This window comes from Macrobrachium rosenbergii, chromosome 13 (assembly GCF_040412425.1).
Source record: "Macrobrachium rosenbergii isolate ZJJX-2024 chromosome 13, ASM4041242v1, whole genome shotgun sequence".
NCBI classification, from domain to species: Eukaryota; Metazoa; Arthropoda; class Malacostraca; order Decapoda; family Palaemonidae; genus Macrobrachium; species Macrobrachium rosenbergii.
In genome coordinates, this window is record NC_089753.1 from 37,321,413 (window position 1) to 37,339,907 (window position 18,495).

General features: G+C 38.8%; 1 protein-coding gene across 6 annotated transcripts in view; it reads left to right on the plus strand.

Moving 5' to 3' along the window:
• The window catches only part of LOC136844587 (large neutral amino acids transporter small subunit 1), a 232,219-nt gene that overhangs the window by 203,963 nt on the left and 9,761 nt on the right, over window positions 1–18,495 (plus strand). For 2 of the 6 annotated variants that reach the window (XM_067113861.1, XM_067113857.1), the window contains exons 6-9: window positions 7,996–8,102; window positions 14,229–14,400; window positions 14,897–15,056; window positions 15,436–15,525. In XM_067113861.1, coding sequence (XP_066969962.1) covers window positions 7,996–8,102; window positions 14,229–14,400; window positions 14,897–15,056; window positions 15,436–15,525 — 529 coding nt within the window. Of the gene's footprint in view, window positions 1–7,995; window positions 8,103–9,260; window positions 9,365–14,228; window positions 14,401–14,896; window positions 15,057–15,435; window positions 15,526–17,731; window positions 17,820–18,495 lie in introns of all 6 variants that reach the window. The other 4 variants (XM_067113863.1, XM_067113858.1, XM_067113859.1 and 1 more) reach the window with 3 other exon arrangements.

Sequence of the window (18,495 nt, forward strand, 5' to 3'; positions counted from 1 at the left end):
ATAAAAGAAAAACAGTGAGCGCCATGTTTGTCTTGACAAGGCTTAGATAATCCCTTCTGTTTGACTGTCAGAGTTCAGTCAGATGACAGTACTCTCTCACTCCACTCTTTTACATAACTAAGGCTCATTTTGATGCGTGTTGCTCGTATCATATGCATAATGTCTGCTGCAAGATGCTAAATGGTGATTTTCTGTTATGAGGTTTCTAGCATTTGCTTATGTTGATGCTAATGAGCCAATATCGTCTAGCATTTAATAATGGTCACCCAGCCAAATGCTGACCAGATCTAACGTTGCCTGAAGGTCCAGCGAACGTGTTCATGCGTGTGTGCAAAATGGCGTTGCTAAACTTTGCTAACAATACCCGTTTCCATTTTATTCTGGGATCATTGTTCAAACGCCGACATATTTAGCGAGCAGTCTCGCTAGTTGCATTGCCTGTCCTCACGTCTGTTATTCTCTTCCGAACGTCTCCTTCTCCTCTTTAAGACCAAAAAGAAAATATTATGATCTGCCATTAATTCTCCTTTATTCCGTAAAGTTGAGTCAAAGATGTCATTAAACTGTTTTCTTTGTATTCAGTTCTAGCGCGGTAAAATGAACTCTCTCTCTCTCTCTCTCTCTCTCTCTCTCTCTCTCTCTCTCTCTCTCTCTCTCTCTCTGTAGTAGCTGATAACATGGCTGTATAATCTATTAAAAGATTAAAAATAGACGGTGATAAGACTGTCTGCCAAAACAAAAGTAGCTCGTATGATGCTCTCTTGTTATCTGGTCGGAGCTCATCTCTTGGCGCCGCGGATGAGACGATGGGTGCTCGTGTGTTGATAAAGACGCGACGCAATGCTTGCGACTTTTGTTTTACGCAGTCGTTTGCGCATTTGGTATAGAAAAATATCCAGGGGACTTTGATCTTGTTGATATGCCTTAATTTTTAGTTTTCTGTAAAAGAAAACTATTGCGCAGGCTTGGTATGTTCGTCCGTACTTTTTCTGTCCGCTCTCAGATCTTAAAAACTACTGAGGCTAGAGGGCTGCAAATTGGTATGTTGATCGTCCACCCTCCAGTCATCAAATATATAAATAAGAGCCCTCTAGCCTCAGTAGGTTTGATTTTATTTAAATTAAAGTTAGTCATAATCGTGCTTCTAGCAACGATATATGATAGGCCACCACCGGCCCGTGGTTAAAGTTTCATGGGCCGCGGCTCATACAGCATTATACCGAGACCACCGAAAGCTAGATCTATTTTCGGTAGCCTTGATTATACACTGTACAGGAAGCTCGATCACGCCGAAGAAACTTCGGCGCACTTGTTACTTATTATATTTTTATTCGATGATAATTGTGTTTGTGGTAATCTTGAGTGATGTGTTCTGGTTTACTCTTGTTTATTTTTGTTTAATATTTTAGATTTACGACTGTGGCTTGTTATTTTTCAGATATTTCTTTTAGGAACTCATTGTTCATTTTCTAGTTTATTTGTGTTTCTCAAACTGCGTCACATTTCGTTGGTATATTGGAGTACAGAAATGAGAATTATTGTTTAACATTTCCTTTTATTTTTTTTTTTTTTTTGCCCATTTCATGTACGATCAAGCTTCTTGCTTCTGTTTTTGTATTTTCTTGCGTCTTGTGTTTTTTATTCAAGGAAAACACAGATGCATTTATGAACCTTAATACCATGATATTGATTTTTGTTCGACATCCGTTTTGGCTATATGTATATGCGGTCATTTATCTGGTTCTTTTATTCTTCTTTATTTTCTGAACAGAACAGCGTTCTATCCACATTCTAAAATACCTTTACTGATAGATTCACTCTCATTTTTATGTTATTGTCATATTTCTTGGTCGTCACTTTCACTGTTGAGCGTCCTATTCCGTAGAAGCTAATTAGGAAGCCTGCGTCATTGAACTCATTCCGTATGCACGAATGCCCATTATAGATGGTGAGAATTATCTGAGGTATCCATAACTAATTCTTAATATGCGGGTAGTCTGCAAAATTTATAGTTATTCGTCCTCCCACTTTTGGTGAATACTCGTATATGATGCATGCAAATGAAGTCGCCTCATTATTGTCTGACCACCTCCTCGCTGTTGCTAAAGGAGTCGTCCGGGACCATTTTGCTTCTTGGAAAACTCCCACTTTTTCTTGACTCAAGAAGGCTTTCGGCGTACTTAATCTAGAGTATGAATTTGCCTTCTCTCTCTTTCTCTCTGCTCCGCTTTGGGTGTTGCTTTTGATTTATCCTCTTTCATTCACTTATGCTGAGTTTCAGTCTCTCTCTCTCCTCTGTGTGTGTGTGTGTGTGTGTGTGTGTGGTTATGCAGTGTTTCCACATGAAACAGGGCTGATCTGTTCTTCTCGGTGAGTTTGTAATAGAAGTTTTTAGAGGAAATTTGTCATGCAAGTCACTTTTATAGACAATAATACAGTAAACTCACTCTCTTTCTCTCATGCTCCTCATTATTTTAATTCCTTCGTTTAACCAGGTATCACTGTACTACATAGTGGACATTTTTAATTCGAAACCCAAGGTTCCCTTATATAGGGAATCCCTCCATACACACAACATTTTTCCATCTTTTCCATCCTTCTACACACTAGCCTTCCTTTCGCAAGACGGTTAATGCCTCCTAGGTGGCCACAGAAAGAGCGGAGGCAAGTTCACTCGTTTGATACTGGTAGATTACGCTGGTCTTACGTCAGCACAGTATCTCAGCCTCATAAATGCCTCTCCAGTATTGTCTTGTCATCGTATTAGTAGGAGCAGTAATGGGGATTTGCCTTTTGACACGTCACCGTTGGTCGAGATGACGGGCAAGTTTTCTCGCGATGAGACAGGATATGCAACGGCTCCTCCTCCGTGGTTCCCGAAGTTCAACTTTATAGGATTAAATGCAAGAGCAGTTTGCACAAGTGCGTTTAGATGACGCAGAGTCGACCTTATAATGATAAGATGAACGGCAACGGGATAGTTTGTGTTAGAAGCCTCATTTATTCTTACTAGTGAACCCATTCCGTCTGAAATTTTACAGTAATATAAGAAGTCGTCAGGACAGCAAGTCCCAACCCCTGGGAAGTTGCGTGCCGTTCCGAAGCTCTGTAATGGAGAGAAATAGACCAAAATGCAGACGATAATAACGGAGAAACTGAGTAAGCGGAGGTGAGAGAGGGTGACCCCTAGCTGGACGACGGCAAGTACAAACCCCGAATTCATGACCTGTTGACTGTCGGTGTCACACAAAGACTATTTTATATAGAAGAAAAAACGGTCTGTAGCTAAAGACTGTCAACAGATAATTCGGTCGATGTTATTGTTATCGTAGAAACAAATCCACAGTTATGTAACTGTTCAAATACAACTAAAAGTAAAACTATACAGAGAGCTTTCGAGAATCTGTATAAGACTCAGTATCTTTTAATTATTTTTGTTATTTAAGGAATTTCCATTGTTATCTCATGAGCTTATTACACAAGCACTTTTTTATATGGTGGGCACATCGTTATGTCTTCCAAACGTGACACTTCTGAAGATTACAGTCCGTTAGTCCGAAGGCCCGATAGTCCGAAGGCCCGATAGTCCGAAGGTCCGATAGTCGTAGGTCTAAGCCGGCATTCCGACGTGTTTACTGGTTACAATTTTGCCGTATTAGCTATGGAGGGGTGGGGGGCTGATTACAGTCCGTCGGACTATCGGGCCTTCTGACTTTCGGACTATCGGACCTTCGGACTATCGGGCCTGCTGACTTTCGGACTATCGGACCTTCGGACTATCGGGCCTTCGAGGAATGAGCAACGGAGAGGGAGCGAAAGAAAAGGGGAATGGAATTCAATTACCGAGAGGGAACGGAGTTCATTGATAAAGTGAAAGAGAACACAAGCAGACAAGCCAATAGAAACTATTAATGAAGGAGTGAGGAGACAAATAACGGACCGAAAAAGAAAAATTCAAGTAAATAATGCGCCGAATTTTCTTCGGCGCAGTCGAGTTTTCTGTACAGCATATAATGCTGTATGAAACTCTCGGACACGGCCCATGAAACTCTCAGCCGCGGCCCGGTGGTGGCCTGTGTTGGCATCTATACTGGTGCCAGACGCACGATTATGGCTGACTTTAACCTTGAATAAAATAAAAACTACATAGGCTAGCGGGCTGCAATTTGGTATGTTTGATGATCGGAGGGTGGATGATCAATATACCAATTTGCAGCCCTCTGGCCTCAGTAGTTTTTAAGATTTGAGGGCGGACAGAATAAAAGTGCGGACAGTAAAAATGCGGACGGACAGACTAGTAGCCATCTCAAGAGTTTTCTTGTACAGAAAACTAAAAATTGGTAAAAATATTGTAAAGGATCATTTTGCAGAGAGAGAGAGAGAGAGAGAGAGAGTATAATTTTTCATCTTGATGTGGAAAATCAAAGAGACGACGTCCTTTTGGCAGACGAGCTGACGCGAAGCCGTGTCGTCATCCTGTGCTGGCAATAAACGAGGACAGCACCCGGTGTAGGAGCAACCGGGGCGGGGGGGTTTGGGGGTCGTGGGGGAGGGGTGGTAATAATGTCAGGTGTAGGGTTTAGGGTAGAGGGATGGGATGAAAATATAAGTAACTTACAAATCCGCGAATAACCTTGTGTCCTTTTGGCAATGCTTGCGGCTGTGACTTTCCTTTCCGTCTGTTGCCAGGATTAGGCCTTCTCTCTCTGCTTCGGTGTTCTTTGATTCTTTCTCTCTCTCGACCCTTGCCGGATCTTAGAGCTCCGTGGCTAACCTTGTCATCAGCCATTACGTAATTAGATGTGTAAACAAACGTATAAATAAATAGAAAACATTGAAAGACAGATAACTCTAAAACGAAAATCTTAAAAATAAAATGTATTGGTATGTATCATGATATACGGGACTTATTCCTGTTTAAAGGAAATACAAAGATATTCGATAGCATAAACGATTCTTTTATTTACACTTGCGACTCCTTAACACTTTTCATTTTACTTACACTGAAGACTTCACAAAACGCAAGTGCGAAGTCATCACTATTTAACTTGGCAGCCTCGAATGTGACCCTGCCCTGCTTTGACGAGGAGCTGGTTGACCTTGGAAACACATGGCCCGCTCAGAAGGAATTCATGTTCAGCCCCTTAAAACTGCGCATGTAATTAAGCTAAAAGGGTGTCCGACTTTTGGTAGCTAAGGAACCACGCGAGCACGTTCTCCGACATCGGTTACCATTTCGCCACTAAATTTCCTATCAAGCAGATACCTTGGGACGTGCTCGCTTGACCCTTTGCCCAAGTAAAAGAATTTCTTTTAACTTATCTGGTGTGTTTAAGCACTAATAAGGTAGATTGATGAGCACATTGTATGTAGATGTCACGATATGACTTCCCATAAATTAAGATTTTTCCCATTGTGTACGTGCACACTATATATATATATATATATATATATATATATATATATATATATATATATATATATATATATATATATATATATATATATATATATATATATACACATACTTACTGTGTATATATATACGTATGTTTGTGTAGTGTGAGTATATATATATAGTATATGTGTGTGTGTGTACGCTTATGTACCACTAATATTTAATGAAAAAATTGCCCTTAAAATGAAACAAATACATTCATACCACCTGAAGTTACCGAACGAAACAGAAACAGGGAAGCATAAAACAAAAACAGAGGAAATCGTCATTGCGTGCCTATAAAGCACGCTTGCGTTTATTTATGGCCACGTCGCTTTACCGGTTGAATTCGATTTTGTGCTAATAGTGCATGACAGCTGCGTTGGATGCCCTTATAATTAGCTTTTGTGTGTTGAGAGAGAGAGAGAGAGAGAGAGAGAGAGAGAGAGAGAGAGAGAGAGAGAGAGATGAAGTAGGTTTTGAATCTGCGGTAAAATTCATGTAAAGCATAATTTCTGTGGATGTGTGTGGCGTATGAGAGAATGCGCGGATGTCTGTGATTATATTACAAGTAGGTCTAGTGTATTCGGTAAGAGGCTACGGCCTAGAGTGTGCGTTGGGCGGCCTGCTGTAGATCGTTCTGAAGGGTCCCTTCTGCAGCAGCGCCCCTTTGGCGCCAGCTGCATTGGCTCTACGTCTTCCGTTTCAACCGAGCGCGAAGACCCGGGTTTCACGATTGCGTGGGATCGGGCAGATGGATAAGCTCCTTGAAAAATCTAATGTGCCTTTGTTGACCTAAGCAGAGAATTCGAGACCTGGTAATTAAACAGCTGTTGTAGTCACAAACAGAGTTATAGTAAAGGGCTTTGGAGAAACACGATCATGCAGATAGATTTGCTAAGAATGGGGAAACGATTGCCATCGGGCGCTGCTTCTTAACGAAAATACGAGGCAAATGTTCATACATACATGCATGTGTGTCTGCCGAACAGTGTCTAATTTTTTAGGCGTATACACTCTGCTTCTGCTGAGAGCTGCTCCCACGATTTTTATCAATTACGTCTTACATGCGTTCGTTTATGTGCTCAGTTCGTCAGAGGTGAATTTCTTTGAGAGAGAGAAGAGAGAGAAAGTGGGGGCGATAAACGTTTGATTCACTGAATTCTTAATTTAGAATGACAGTTATCTGTAGAGAAACATAACAGATAAACAAGTGTCACTATTATTCTCTAGGTCGAGAGTGGAAGCTTCACTAAAATAATAATACATTCACTGTATTATTGACCGATCTTATATGTATTGGCCCTCTTTCTTACCACCGTTAAAGGTAGCGCGTCGAAGAAATTCCCACGAATTGTCGTAAAAGAAAAGCATAGTGACGCTGCAAAAAGTCAGCGTAATCAACACTCCTCGGTGCTTTATGACGGCATCGAAGTAGAGAGCCTATCACTCCAGCTGGTACTTAAAGATCGTCACACTGCTATGGACGCTCTTCCCCACAAATTTTTTTTTTTTTTTCCCACAACGGATTTCGTTTGTTGGCTTTCGAATTTCAGCTCCTTGGTTGCACTGCGGGAAACAACGCATCTGTCGGGAATTCACCTTTGTATCGGCATTGCAGATATGTGCGTTGAGGTCATCAAGGTCTTCGTGTTTTGTATATATCCGGATATATCTGGATCTTAAAGGTGGCTGAAGGGATAGTGTTCCCGGCGAAAAGTTGGGTCGGCTCCAGGTTTTCTGAGTGACGTCATAGCTGTCACATGAGTCGAGTGATCTCTTCTCATTGGTTGATGGGGTGGCTTGACCGGGATTGCAGCTTCTTATTGGTTAGTGCGTTGGGCGTTGCGCGGTTTTCGGCGCCGTGATTGGCTAGCAGGGGTGGGTGTGTCTCCTAGCCGTTGCATTTGCTGATGAAGATTATTTAAAAAGTACCGAGGGTCAGGATTGCTGTGAATACAGTATATTTATTCTTTATTACCAGTTTGTAGATTTTGTTTTCCATATGCCGTCACGAGGACAAAATACGATACAGAATTGTTCTTGAAATTTACAGGCGTAAAGTTTGTTGATGTTCAATGATGATTCGTATTATGTACTGCAAATGCCTCGCAGTTTTGAATTTTTAAACACAAATCATTGTCATGAACCCTGACACATCAACATGAGAGAAAAAACACGAACACGACGATGGTAAATAATAATTAAATTCTCTTAGTAATCATGAGCAGTGGAATGAATAAACTAACGATTGACTGTTCTAGAAATAATTATTATGTCTGATAATAATAATATAAAAAAAAATAATAGCGAAGACAAGTCTGACAATCCAAAGAAAGCGTGAATGTGTCTAGTTTTATAATGTCATTTTAATTTCCAGGTATATTTATAACTCATCACTTCTTTTATTTTTCTTTCCTAACAACCAATTAGGAAAAAATAATAAATTACAGGAACGAAGAGAGGAGCCAGCAAATGTTCAGCCGCCGATGCATACTGTATTTGCGCTCTGTGTATAACCCGACATGACCTCCTCTGACCTGCCTTTATTTCCACAGACATTTGCCAATAGGTTATTTTCCAACTACTTCACTTGGGTCATGCCCTTTTTCGTCGCCTGCTCCACCTTTGGTGCCGTCAACGGTGTTCTCCTAACCTCCTCCAGGTATAGAATCTTATATAAACTATAGATTATTTTTTCATCTTTCCTCGGACAATCACAGATCGCAGAGGGTACAGAACTTGCTAGTAGTACCCATATTGTAAGTGAAAAGGTGTTTTAACAATCTTTTTCATTGCGGGACGCAGCTGCCATGTGTATTCATGGCTCAGTGAATGGCTCTCTAGCACACACTTTGTTTTATTACACGAAAATCACAATTTTTTTTACGTCTCCATAAATATTTTTCACTTTCGAGTGCTAATCGAATGCCACAGGGCACCACTGCGCTCAGTGCTCACACTCGTGCCCAATACACTTAAAGATTTATTTAATTTGGGTCAAAACGCGTCTGCACGTGGATGCCCAAGTCCAGTTTCGTTGCGCATCAGTTGTGGCAGATGTCTTCTTAGCCATTCATTTGTTTATGTTTGACTTATGGTTTATTTGTTAATTTTCCAGCATGTCCAGTATAAGTACTAGATCCATGCTCGCCACGTGTGTGATACATGAGGACCAAGGCTGTGGTTTGTTTTCATTTATTTCATGTATGGCGTCGTAGAGGATAATGCATTTTAGTTTTAGTCATTCATTTTAGTCAGTAAGACCTAGAAGACATTTATTATTAGTAGCCATTTGCTGCATCGAAGCGCCATCGAAATGGAAAAAAGAAAAAAATGAAACTGGCTGAAATCCGTGTAAAGGTATATTTTTTGCATCCCTCTCCTTAGCGGTCTTAGGTTAGTGGAGGAGATTAAAAGCCCGAGCAGACCTCAATGTATGCAATACACACATACACACACGCAGGTTATGAACAGCATTGCTATTGCAGCTTCATCACTAAAGGTTCACATGGAAGGCCGAGCAAATTCAGCAGCCCCCTACCAGGTATACTTTAAGGAATGAGCAGCAAGGCGTCTTCAGTCGACGTAATAATGTCATTATAAACATTCCTCTCACGGTTCTGCATCCTTTCTCCCCCATCCCGACGGCCATGGGGCCTCCAACCCACAGAACGTTCCTTTTCCCCACACACCATCCAAGCCCAGGTTGTCCTCCACCCACAGGCACCTCCCCCCTTACTTGTCCCACATTTAATACATAGGATATAAATTAAGAACAACAGCAACTCTCCTTCATGGCGGCTGGTCGTTGGTCTTACAGACATTTGCTGATCGTTTGTACCGGCCAGTGGAATTCCTCATCCCAGTCTTTGTGGCTCTCTCCACCTTCGGTTCCGTCAATGGCATCCTCTTCACGTCGTCGAGGTAAACTGGGGCTGGATTGTGGGGCCGGTAACCCCCTCTCCCCCCTTCACCCCAAAAAAAAGAAAGCCCTCTTTCAGTAGAGGGTGCTTAAAATAATATTGTCGGATAAGAACAACACAAGGTGCTCTGCAACGAAGGCAAAGTTTCTGAGTCTAGTTTCTATCTTTGAGAATTAGAGATAAAAAGATTATTCGTCACATTTCCGTGCCAAAATAAGCACTTATGATTTCTTATCTTAAAGAGATACTCAGTGACGTTTACAAGGCCAAATATTGTTTAATGATCTGAAAACCGGACATTTCTCTTGTAATGAATCTACTTTTATCGTGAATGACTTTAGTTGTATTCTATAATGTCAAATACCTCTTAGTAAAGCACAGCATTTCTGTGACCTAAATTTGGGTATACGTTTTATGAAAGTAAATGTAGCTTTTGATTAACAAGATTCTCAAGACTGCATAATTTGCTCTTATTGTAAATCTCGCTTGAAAAATTTTTTTTTTTTTTTCACACAAAAAAGCCACTTACTGAAAGTTAAATTATTTTTAAGTCACAGCGACAAATGTTTCCCTCGCTGATTACCGAAATATATTTTGCCTTGCAAATGCTCCTGTCCTAAATAATGTGTCTTTTCAAATTCTCAAACGACAAAAGAGATGCAAAGTCTGTCAAAAAAAAAAACCAAAAGAATAAATCATTTGTGAGAATCAGAAAATTGGAAATTCTCGTATGCCAGCAGCGTGTCAGACACAAGTTAACGAAGAGGGAGCAAAAGGAAACGAAGATGAAAAAAAAAAAAAAAAAGAATTATGTTAAAGCCGAAAAGTTCCAAAATCGCGTGCCAGTGAGTAACGTTCTTGGGGCCGGGACTTGACGGATCGACCCACTGTTATACTAAGAGTAATTCGCTTTAAAGAAACAGCGTAATAACTAGCATATGTAACCTGTTCCCCGGCGGATGCTGAATTGGCATGCACGTCATATAATTGACACGCTCAAATCATAAACAGTCTTTGCTCATGACAGATATTTTAGATAGTTTTAAATGTGATTTAATTGTTACATACTGAAACTCAGTTTTGAATCTGATCGGATTACTATTGTTGGCACGCCGGAAAAATTGTTTGCTTTTAAATCCACTTATTGTATTCTTGTTGGCACGCAAAGAATATAATTAATCTCTTTAAAAATGTCATTTCAAATGCTATAAATAAATCTACATAACATGATTACGAACGAAATTAAATAATTCATTGTCAGTTGAACTGTTGACACCATAAACGTAAATAATCTCTTTGAGAATGAACAGCCTGAAGTTTAGATTGATTGGCTTCGTTCCTGTTGACCCATTTAAAGTTTAATTAAACACTAAATACACTGATTTAGAGGAGTATTTCTATGTCTCTTGGAATATTTGCCTTTTGCATAGCGTGTTGGAAAAGCCGAGGCGCTTTCGTCTTCCTTTTGCAACACTTGAGTGCACCGACTTTTGTGCAGAGTTGAAAAATGTGCATTATTTTACGTACACGATCAGCCATTTTGTTTTCCTGAGAGTAATGAGTGCTGCTTTGTAAATGCCAAAGTTACTAATTGTGTAAATAAAAAGATATGCATGTCTTTTATTGCATGTGCGTTGCATTTTTGCAACGGATATTGGTCGTTGAGAGAAGCCAGCATTTCCAGGAAGGAAGGAAAGAATGCAAGTTACTCCCAGAAAACAATAATTGCTGAATTTTTAATGTTTAAGTGTTAACATCTGTCGTTAGCTGTTCGGATGAAATAACAAGGAAAAGGTGGATGGACTTTGCAGGCCGTAACCCCCCCCCCCAACTTCTAAGGGACAGAAAGTGAATATTTGTAGGCAGACTAATGACTCTCTCTCTCTCTCTCTCTCTCTCTCTCTCTCTCTCTCTCTCTCTCTCTCTCTCTCTCTCTCTCTCTCAATGTAACCTTTTACTTAACGTGTTTCTGCAATATTCACTTTTCTCTCCCCTCCAGTCCATGATGTTGTTGCAAGTAAATTTGATAAATGTGAGAATAATACTGATTATTTATGTAAGCAGTAGTGTCATTCATGTTTTAAACATTAATGAAAATGCGTCTTCTTGTGCACAAACAAACGTTTGCGAAATATTCAATCAAGACAACTGCGCAAAGTCCATCCACTTGGGGAGCTTTTTTTTGCTACTTTACTAAAAAAACAACTATGTATAATATAACAAGAAGCATGGGTTTGTGTCCCTAACCTTAGTCTGTAAGCTGCAGCGAATAAAGCAAGCTTCTCTATGTCTCTTATCTGTCGCAACGGCTATCTCGCTGTCGGCCTCTCCTTGTGTAGTAGCCTACAGAGAACTTCCAGCAGTCTTCTCTTCCTCTGTAGAGTACTATCAACTTTTTGTCTGGTATTTTTCGGGGGAGAGTCTTGCTCAGTTTTTGTAATCAATGTTACTTCCCTGTATTGCTAAAATAGAATGTCACTTCATGTAGATAGATCTGTAAATATGACTTTCACTGTTCATTTTTGAAAGATTGCAAGAACAGTCATTAGTTTATCCAGTGCGTACTATGTTTTGCACGTAGTGGTCATAAGGACTGAGATCTCAAAAGTTCAAGTAAACGGACTGATGATATTGTTTCAGTAAGATGAAAATAAAAATAGTATTGCCATGAAATTATTGATGTTAGTGTGGACTTTATTGCCAGTTGAAGAATTTGTTTTCATTTTTATTGTCTGTACGTTTTCAGTAATCCTTACGCTTTTTCATCTATTCATTAGTACAGTTAACTTTAACTCAAAGTCAGTGTACTTGGACTCATGTTGACCTTGCCCGTCTCAGTGTTACGTTTACCGGAAGTTGCAAGGGATTAACGAAGTCATGTAATGAGTTGCTAGCGTCATTGCATATCGTAGGGAATGTGACTGGATCTGCCTGATAACTTGGATGATAAAATTTCTGGGTGTCTTGTGGAGAATGCTAGTAGCTCTGACTGTGAGGTATTCATGGGCATAAAACCAGAATGTACAGTGTATAACTAAGTCCTGAATGAGGATAGTAGGGCATTTTCAGTGATGTGGTGATTTGATCTCTCGCCATACTGTGCTTCCGTGCCTAGGCTGTGCAGACGAGAAACCTACTTTGAACTTATTCCATCCAGAGACATGATGAGCTTGACTAAGACCCTTTAGAGAGAGATAGTTTGTCTGGCCATTTATCCCCTAGATTTAGTTTCAGTCGTACTACTGTGTAGAGAGACTGTTGAACAGAATGACTTGAGAAAAACGTAAAAGTCGTAGTTTTGTAGAGCTTAGTAGCACTAGCACAGATGTGGTGGAAGTTTAAGACACTGGTTTTCAAAGTTTGTGGAATGCAGAGGGAGATGACACTTAACTAAAATGGCATTGATTCTGTCCGTGTCATAGATGTGTTACAAAACGTTTTAGAGTGTTTTATGTCTTTCGAATGTGGTAGCAAAAGTAATGCACAGCATGAAGAGGGGTCTTAACGGAATGACCATGCGTGAGGGGGGCAGACCATTATAAGGTTGCGATAGAGGGGGGTTTCCTCCGGTGATCTGTTTTGCGTTGCATAGGCCTGGTAAGTTTGGGTATGATTGCTGGTCTTTAGAAGCGACTCGAACTTTGTAGTGAGTAGAAAAGACGTCTTGGCCTCCGGTACTTTCCTCCCCGGTAAGTTAAAAAGAAAGACGAATCTGTCGTGTCTCTAAAAGGTTGCGGTACAATTTAAACATGCTGTATACACACCATTCACCCACCCACCTGCTCTGCTCAGAACTTGCGTAGTGGCATGAATGCACCAGGTCTACCCCCATGAAGACGTCTGTATCTCTCCTGCAGCCTCGTCTTTATTATAGCCATAATGGTTTCCTTTGAGAGTTGCGTTTGAGCATTATCTGACCTACTTTCAGATGCATGCTGGTGCTTTAAATACAGTTACTTTCTTTTTCAGTGTTCATAAGTTGCACTTTTCAGTGGCAGTCATTAACTAAAACACTTGAGGACGCTTGTAAGGATCCGTTACAAATCCTGAGGGGAAAATGAGCAATTTCAACAGCAGAACACTCGCGTATCCCACAAAGAGCACTGACAAATTCGACAACGAAATGTTCTGTACAATCACTCCTGACTGTGTATGTGAACAGACAGTCTCTTCTTACATGCGAACAGACAGCCTCTCCTTACATGCGAACAGACAGCCTCTTCTTACTTCTTCTACACAGAAATAACGTCATGTGTGTGTCGTTTTCCCCTGGCTATCAATACGAATTCATTTGGAGTGCAACCTATGAACGGCTCCTTTCGTGCTTAGAACCTCCGTGAGCACTTTTATTTCTCGCTCTTTGTTCTTCACAACGTGCTGTCTATAGGCATCTGTGCTTTCTCGGGAAATCACTCCCTTGCCTTTTTTTTTTATTATTTCTTTACTGTAGCACTGCATGTCAATGCATATGTTGACACCAAATGATAGTAGATCATATTGAACACTATAGCTGAAAATTCTAAGTCTCATATTTTTATTTTTAATACAGTACTGTATTTGTATTCTCATTTGTTTTGCTTTGTTTATACTGTATCTGTAACTGTTTGCTAATCATTAGTAATTTTATAATGTTCTATACAAAATAACTCATTCTCTTCTCAGAGAGAAAACTAATAATTTTATTTAGTCAAATTATAAAAATAATCTCATGTCCATTTAATAACTTTTTTATCATGTGATTGATATCAGACCGTTAACGACAAAGTAGTTTGAAGTCTGTGAAAGTAACCGTTGTCCCTATACTGTGCTAAACATTAACCCAAGTTTAGCACGGCCTCCTCTAACTGTGTGCTGGCATTCCGCAGGCTGTTCTACGCCGGTGCCTTGGAGGGCCAGATGCCTGAGATCCTTACCATGATCCAGATCAAGAGAATGACGCCAACTCCTGCTGTGCTCTTCATGGCCTTCCTCAGCCTGATTTACCTCGGATCTAGCAACATCTACGCCCTCATATCCTACGTCGGCTTCGCAACTTGGGTAAGACTTTTAATGTCGTCACTTGCAGAAGGGATGTATTTGATCTTATTTCTCTGTCAAAATGAACCCAGGTAAATGACGTAGCCCATTTGTTATTGATATAAAGCTAATGAATGCATCAACTGAGTGGCAATTCTTGAATTATGGAACTAGTCTGAGGGATTTGTTTGTATACTAGGGTCAGATTGGAGCAGGGTAAAGTTACATACGTGAGACAGGTAAGTTGGAAGAGGCCAAAGAGACTACATGAAAAGTAAAAGACAGACAGCAAAGGTACTCTTCAAAGAACCTTTGGTACCTTACAAGGTGCCTTATGGGGATGGGGCGTTGTATAATCTTATACTAATGCCAAGAAGCAAGTTTCTTGAAGTTTTGGTGTGTAACTTGTAACTTTCAAGCCAAAGAGTAACTTGTTTGTAGAAGTGGAGATTTGTTACTATTTCCTAAAACTTACTTCAGCTTATTATTTTCATCGTGACACAACATTTTGTTGCAGGTATCTATTGGCTTGGCTGTGGCCTGTGTACCCTGGCTCCGTTATACAGCTCCAAATCTGGAACGGCCCATCAAAGTCAATCTATTTTGGCCCATCATTTATATTCTTGCTACAATCGTCATTACAATTGTACCTATGTTTGCAGCACCTGTTGAAACTGGTAAGAAATTCAGAATCATTCCTCTGACACAGAACACCCTTAGGGTTTTATGCTATTTCTGTTTTAGTTGGTGGTCATATTTTTTCCTAAATTACTGAGGATTACAACGTGAATTTTTGTACAGTCAAGCTTCCTGAAACTCCTGTTTAAGAAAATTAACCTCCCCACAACAAATTACATCTTGGAAGTTGTTTTATGTAGCATTCAGAAAAGATTTACGATAGAGTAAAGTTTGCTGCCCTCGACATAGAATGATTTTAGACCAAGAACTATCAAGAAGTTTTGGGAAACGATCCAGAGATGTAATTTTCTGTATTAGATGATAAGACACTTTTTCATCAGTGCTAAAATCACCGCACTAAAAATGTCTCTCTTCTAGGTATCGGAGTAGGTATCATTTCCACTGGCATTCCTGTGTATCTCATTTTCATCAAGATGAGGAAACCAGAAATTATAAGACGTTTCTTAAGTAAGTTTCAAATGAATGTTTTTTCTGTACTTGCTTATCAAACCTGGCTTTGATCATGTTGCAGCCTCTTGAAAGTCTCCTGCTTTTCAAGAAGTTTAAAGAAGATTGGATGAATCTGGATCATGTCATTTTGGTTATCAGCAAAAAAAAAGTTAGTATACAAAGCAAGATTACAAGTTTTACAATTTTTTTTTTATTTACGCTCTTATGAAAGTGCCATTCCTATTTTAAATGATCAGCATCTTTGACTGATTGCTAAAAGTATATTCAACAGAGGACTTAGTTTCTTCCCATGATTCAGAGATCTTGAATAAATGTATCTTTATACATGGATATCTGAAATGTAATAGCGTATGTGAGGAAAATGTTGACACAAGGCCAAGATTTTCTTTTAGGTAATTTTCCTGAAATGCAAAAAACTTTTCATCTTTGCTATTTCTGTTTTGTAACTTCGCATAACTATACGTAGTGCCCTGTAAGATATTTTTTCAAGAGGCTGCAAAGGGTTGAATGTTCCATGTACATACAGTATTGTAGTTACTGTGCAGTAATTTACGAAGAAGCATTTGTTGTTTTACCAATTGACTTTTGAGTGTTTTCACTAAATTCTGGTTTTTATGTTTTTAACAGTTTGTTGTTTTACCTTTTTACATTTGTTAAGTTGCTGCAGGGATTGTCTTCAGTTGATATTCCTTTATCCTTTTATTTGTCTGAACTGTATCCAGTTTTGTTTCAGGAAGTACTGATGGACCTGCTTCATTGAGCATAGCTCCCTTTTGCTAATGTGTGTGTATGTATATATATATATATATATATATATATATATATATATATATATATATATATATATATATATATATATATATAAACATATACATATACATCTATATACATACAGATATATACATGTGTATATATATATGTATATATAATTTGATATCAAAATTTTGTGTTTGGTTGTAAAAGGACATAGAATTACAAAGTAGTTATATACTGCATGTAGTAAGAAAAAGACGAGGAAAACTAAAATTTAGTTTATTTTAAAAGGAACTATTCTAACTTTCTGAGAGACCATGCTTACTAAGTAAAAAAAAAAAGTATTACTGCATAGCTTTGCATAAAATTTCAATTCCTCATTATCTTAAAACTGTAAGAATAGAGTTTTATGGATAATTATCAGACCTTATTGTCAAGATGAGAGGGATATTTTTTGGCAGTCTATAATTGGCACTGCCAAGTTAGTTGACAGTGGGTATTTTGATAAAGAATATTAATTGTCAGCATGAAAGACATCTGTTGTGGCGAAGCAAAGATTATGGTCCTTTTGAAAGCTGTCAAGTTACGCAGAAAATCTTTATTGGTTAATTGTAACAGGATGGTTTCTGTAATTTCTATTATGAATTTAAGTATGGAGGGAGCTATGCCTTTTGCAATATGCATTCGTCACATTGTCCTGTATGTGTTGGTTTGAACACCATTAACAGACATAACATATTAAGGATCAGTAAGAAGCCATATATTTCTTCAAGATAAAAACCGTGAATATGTATACATACACTACTGTACAGTATCATTAAAAGTTTAGAAACGAAGGCTTGTAATTTACTTCGTAGTCTTCAGTGTAATTCGGTAGAATTTGAGTTCACAAAGCCTTCAGTTGTTATTTTAGAAAAAGTAAATAAACTTGTCTGAACTGAATGAATATATCTGAATTGTTTGGTTAGCAGTATCCACAAAATTGACATCTACGCAGTCTCTTTTATGGTTGGTTTGCCCCAGTTACAGACTGCCATTTTTGCGAAAAATATTTTTCTGCCTCAAGTTGCATACAGTATAATTAACCAAAAGTACAATACAGTGTAGAGAAGCTTTTAAGTAGCCAGGAGCATAAATAGCCTTATGCGGTTGAAGTTTCTTCAGGATAAGTAAGGTGTCTTTGAATATAGAATGGCACAGAGGCACACTGTGAAGTTAAAAACGTAACTGATTGAAAGTTAATGAAGCTACAGACTCTGGAAATTTGCCGAGTACAAGTCCTGCTACTTCATACTAATAAAGAATATATGGCTTTTGATTTCTGCTACCTATACCCGTTTTAATTTTTTTTTTATTTGGATTCTAAGTTCAGTTCCACTGGGTATCAAGACACTGAGCATTTTCTTTTCTGGCTTTGTAATTATGTTGTGTCCTTTTTTAACCCCTTCAGATAACTTTACAGAAGCTATGCAGAAAATGATGATGGTGGTGGCTGCAGAGAAGAAACAATAGCAAATGAGTTGTGTTTAGAGAGAATGGTAATAACAATATAGGTAGTGGTACTTGTTCAGAGTAGCCAGTTGTTGGTGCTCTTTGCATGGCCAATTATCTGTTGTAGCTTTGGAAGATGTACGTTGAGTACTTTTAAAATATCCTTCTGTGGCATTGCTTTTTTTTTTTTTTTTTTGTATTACTCAGTGGGTTGTTTCTGTCCAGATAATGTTTGGTGTTAGACTTTATGTTGGTACTGAATCCATTATTTAACACTTAGACTAATAATGTACACTTCACAAGTGGTGCACTCCAGGCTGAGTGTGGTCTCCATTCTTGCAGTATTTCATGTATGAACACTGCAAAATAGTGTATGGGTAGAAGGCATATGTCCAGCATTCTTGTAAATTAGAGAAGAATTGAGATATGATACAAATTTAGAACTAAGAGGCCTGAAAGATAACATCCTTGATACAAGATACATGTCGGTGTTCTGTCTAGTAAACTTTTAACCCAGAAACTCCAGAGGAAACAGGATGTCTGTTAAAAAAAATCAATTTCTGGTGTCAGACAGAAGAAAATATAAAGTTGGACATTTTCAGAGACGTGTTTTTTAGGATTGTGTTGTTATGAAATAACTGGAAAAGTCTGAAAATGTAGCATTATCAGTTTAGATGTCCTTAGAGAGTCATATTTGAAAGACAAATATGTATAGCTTTTGTT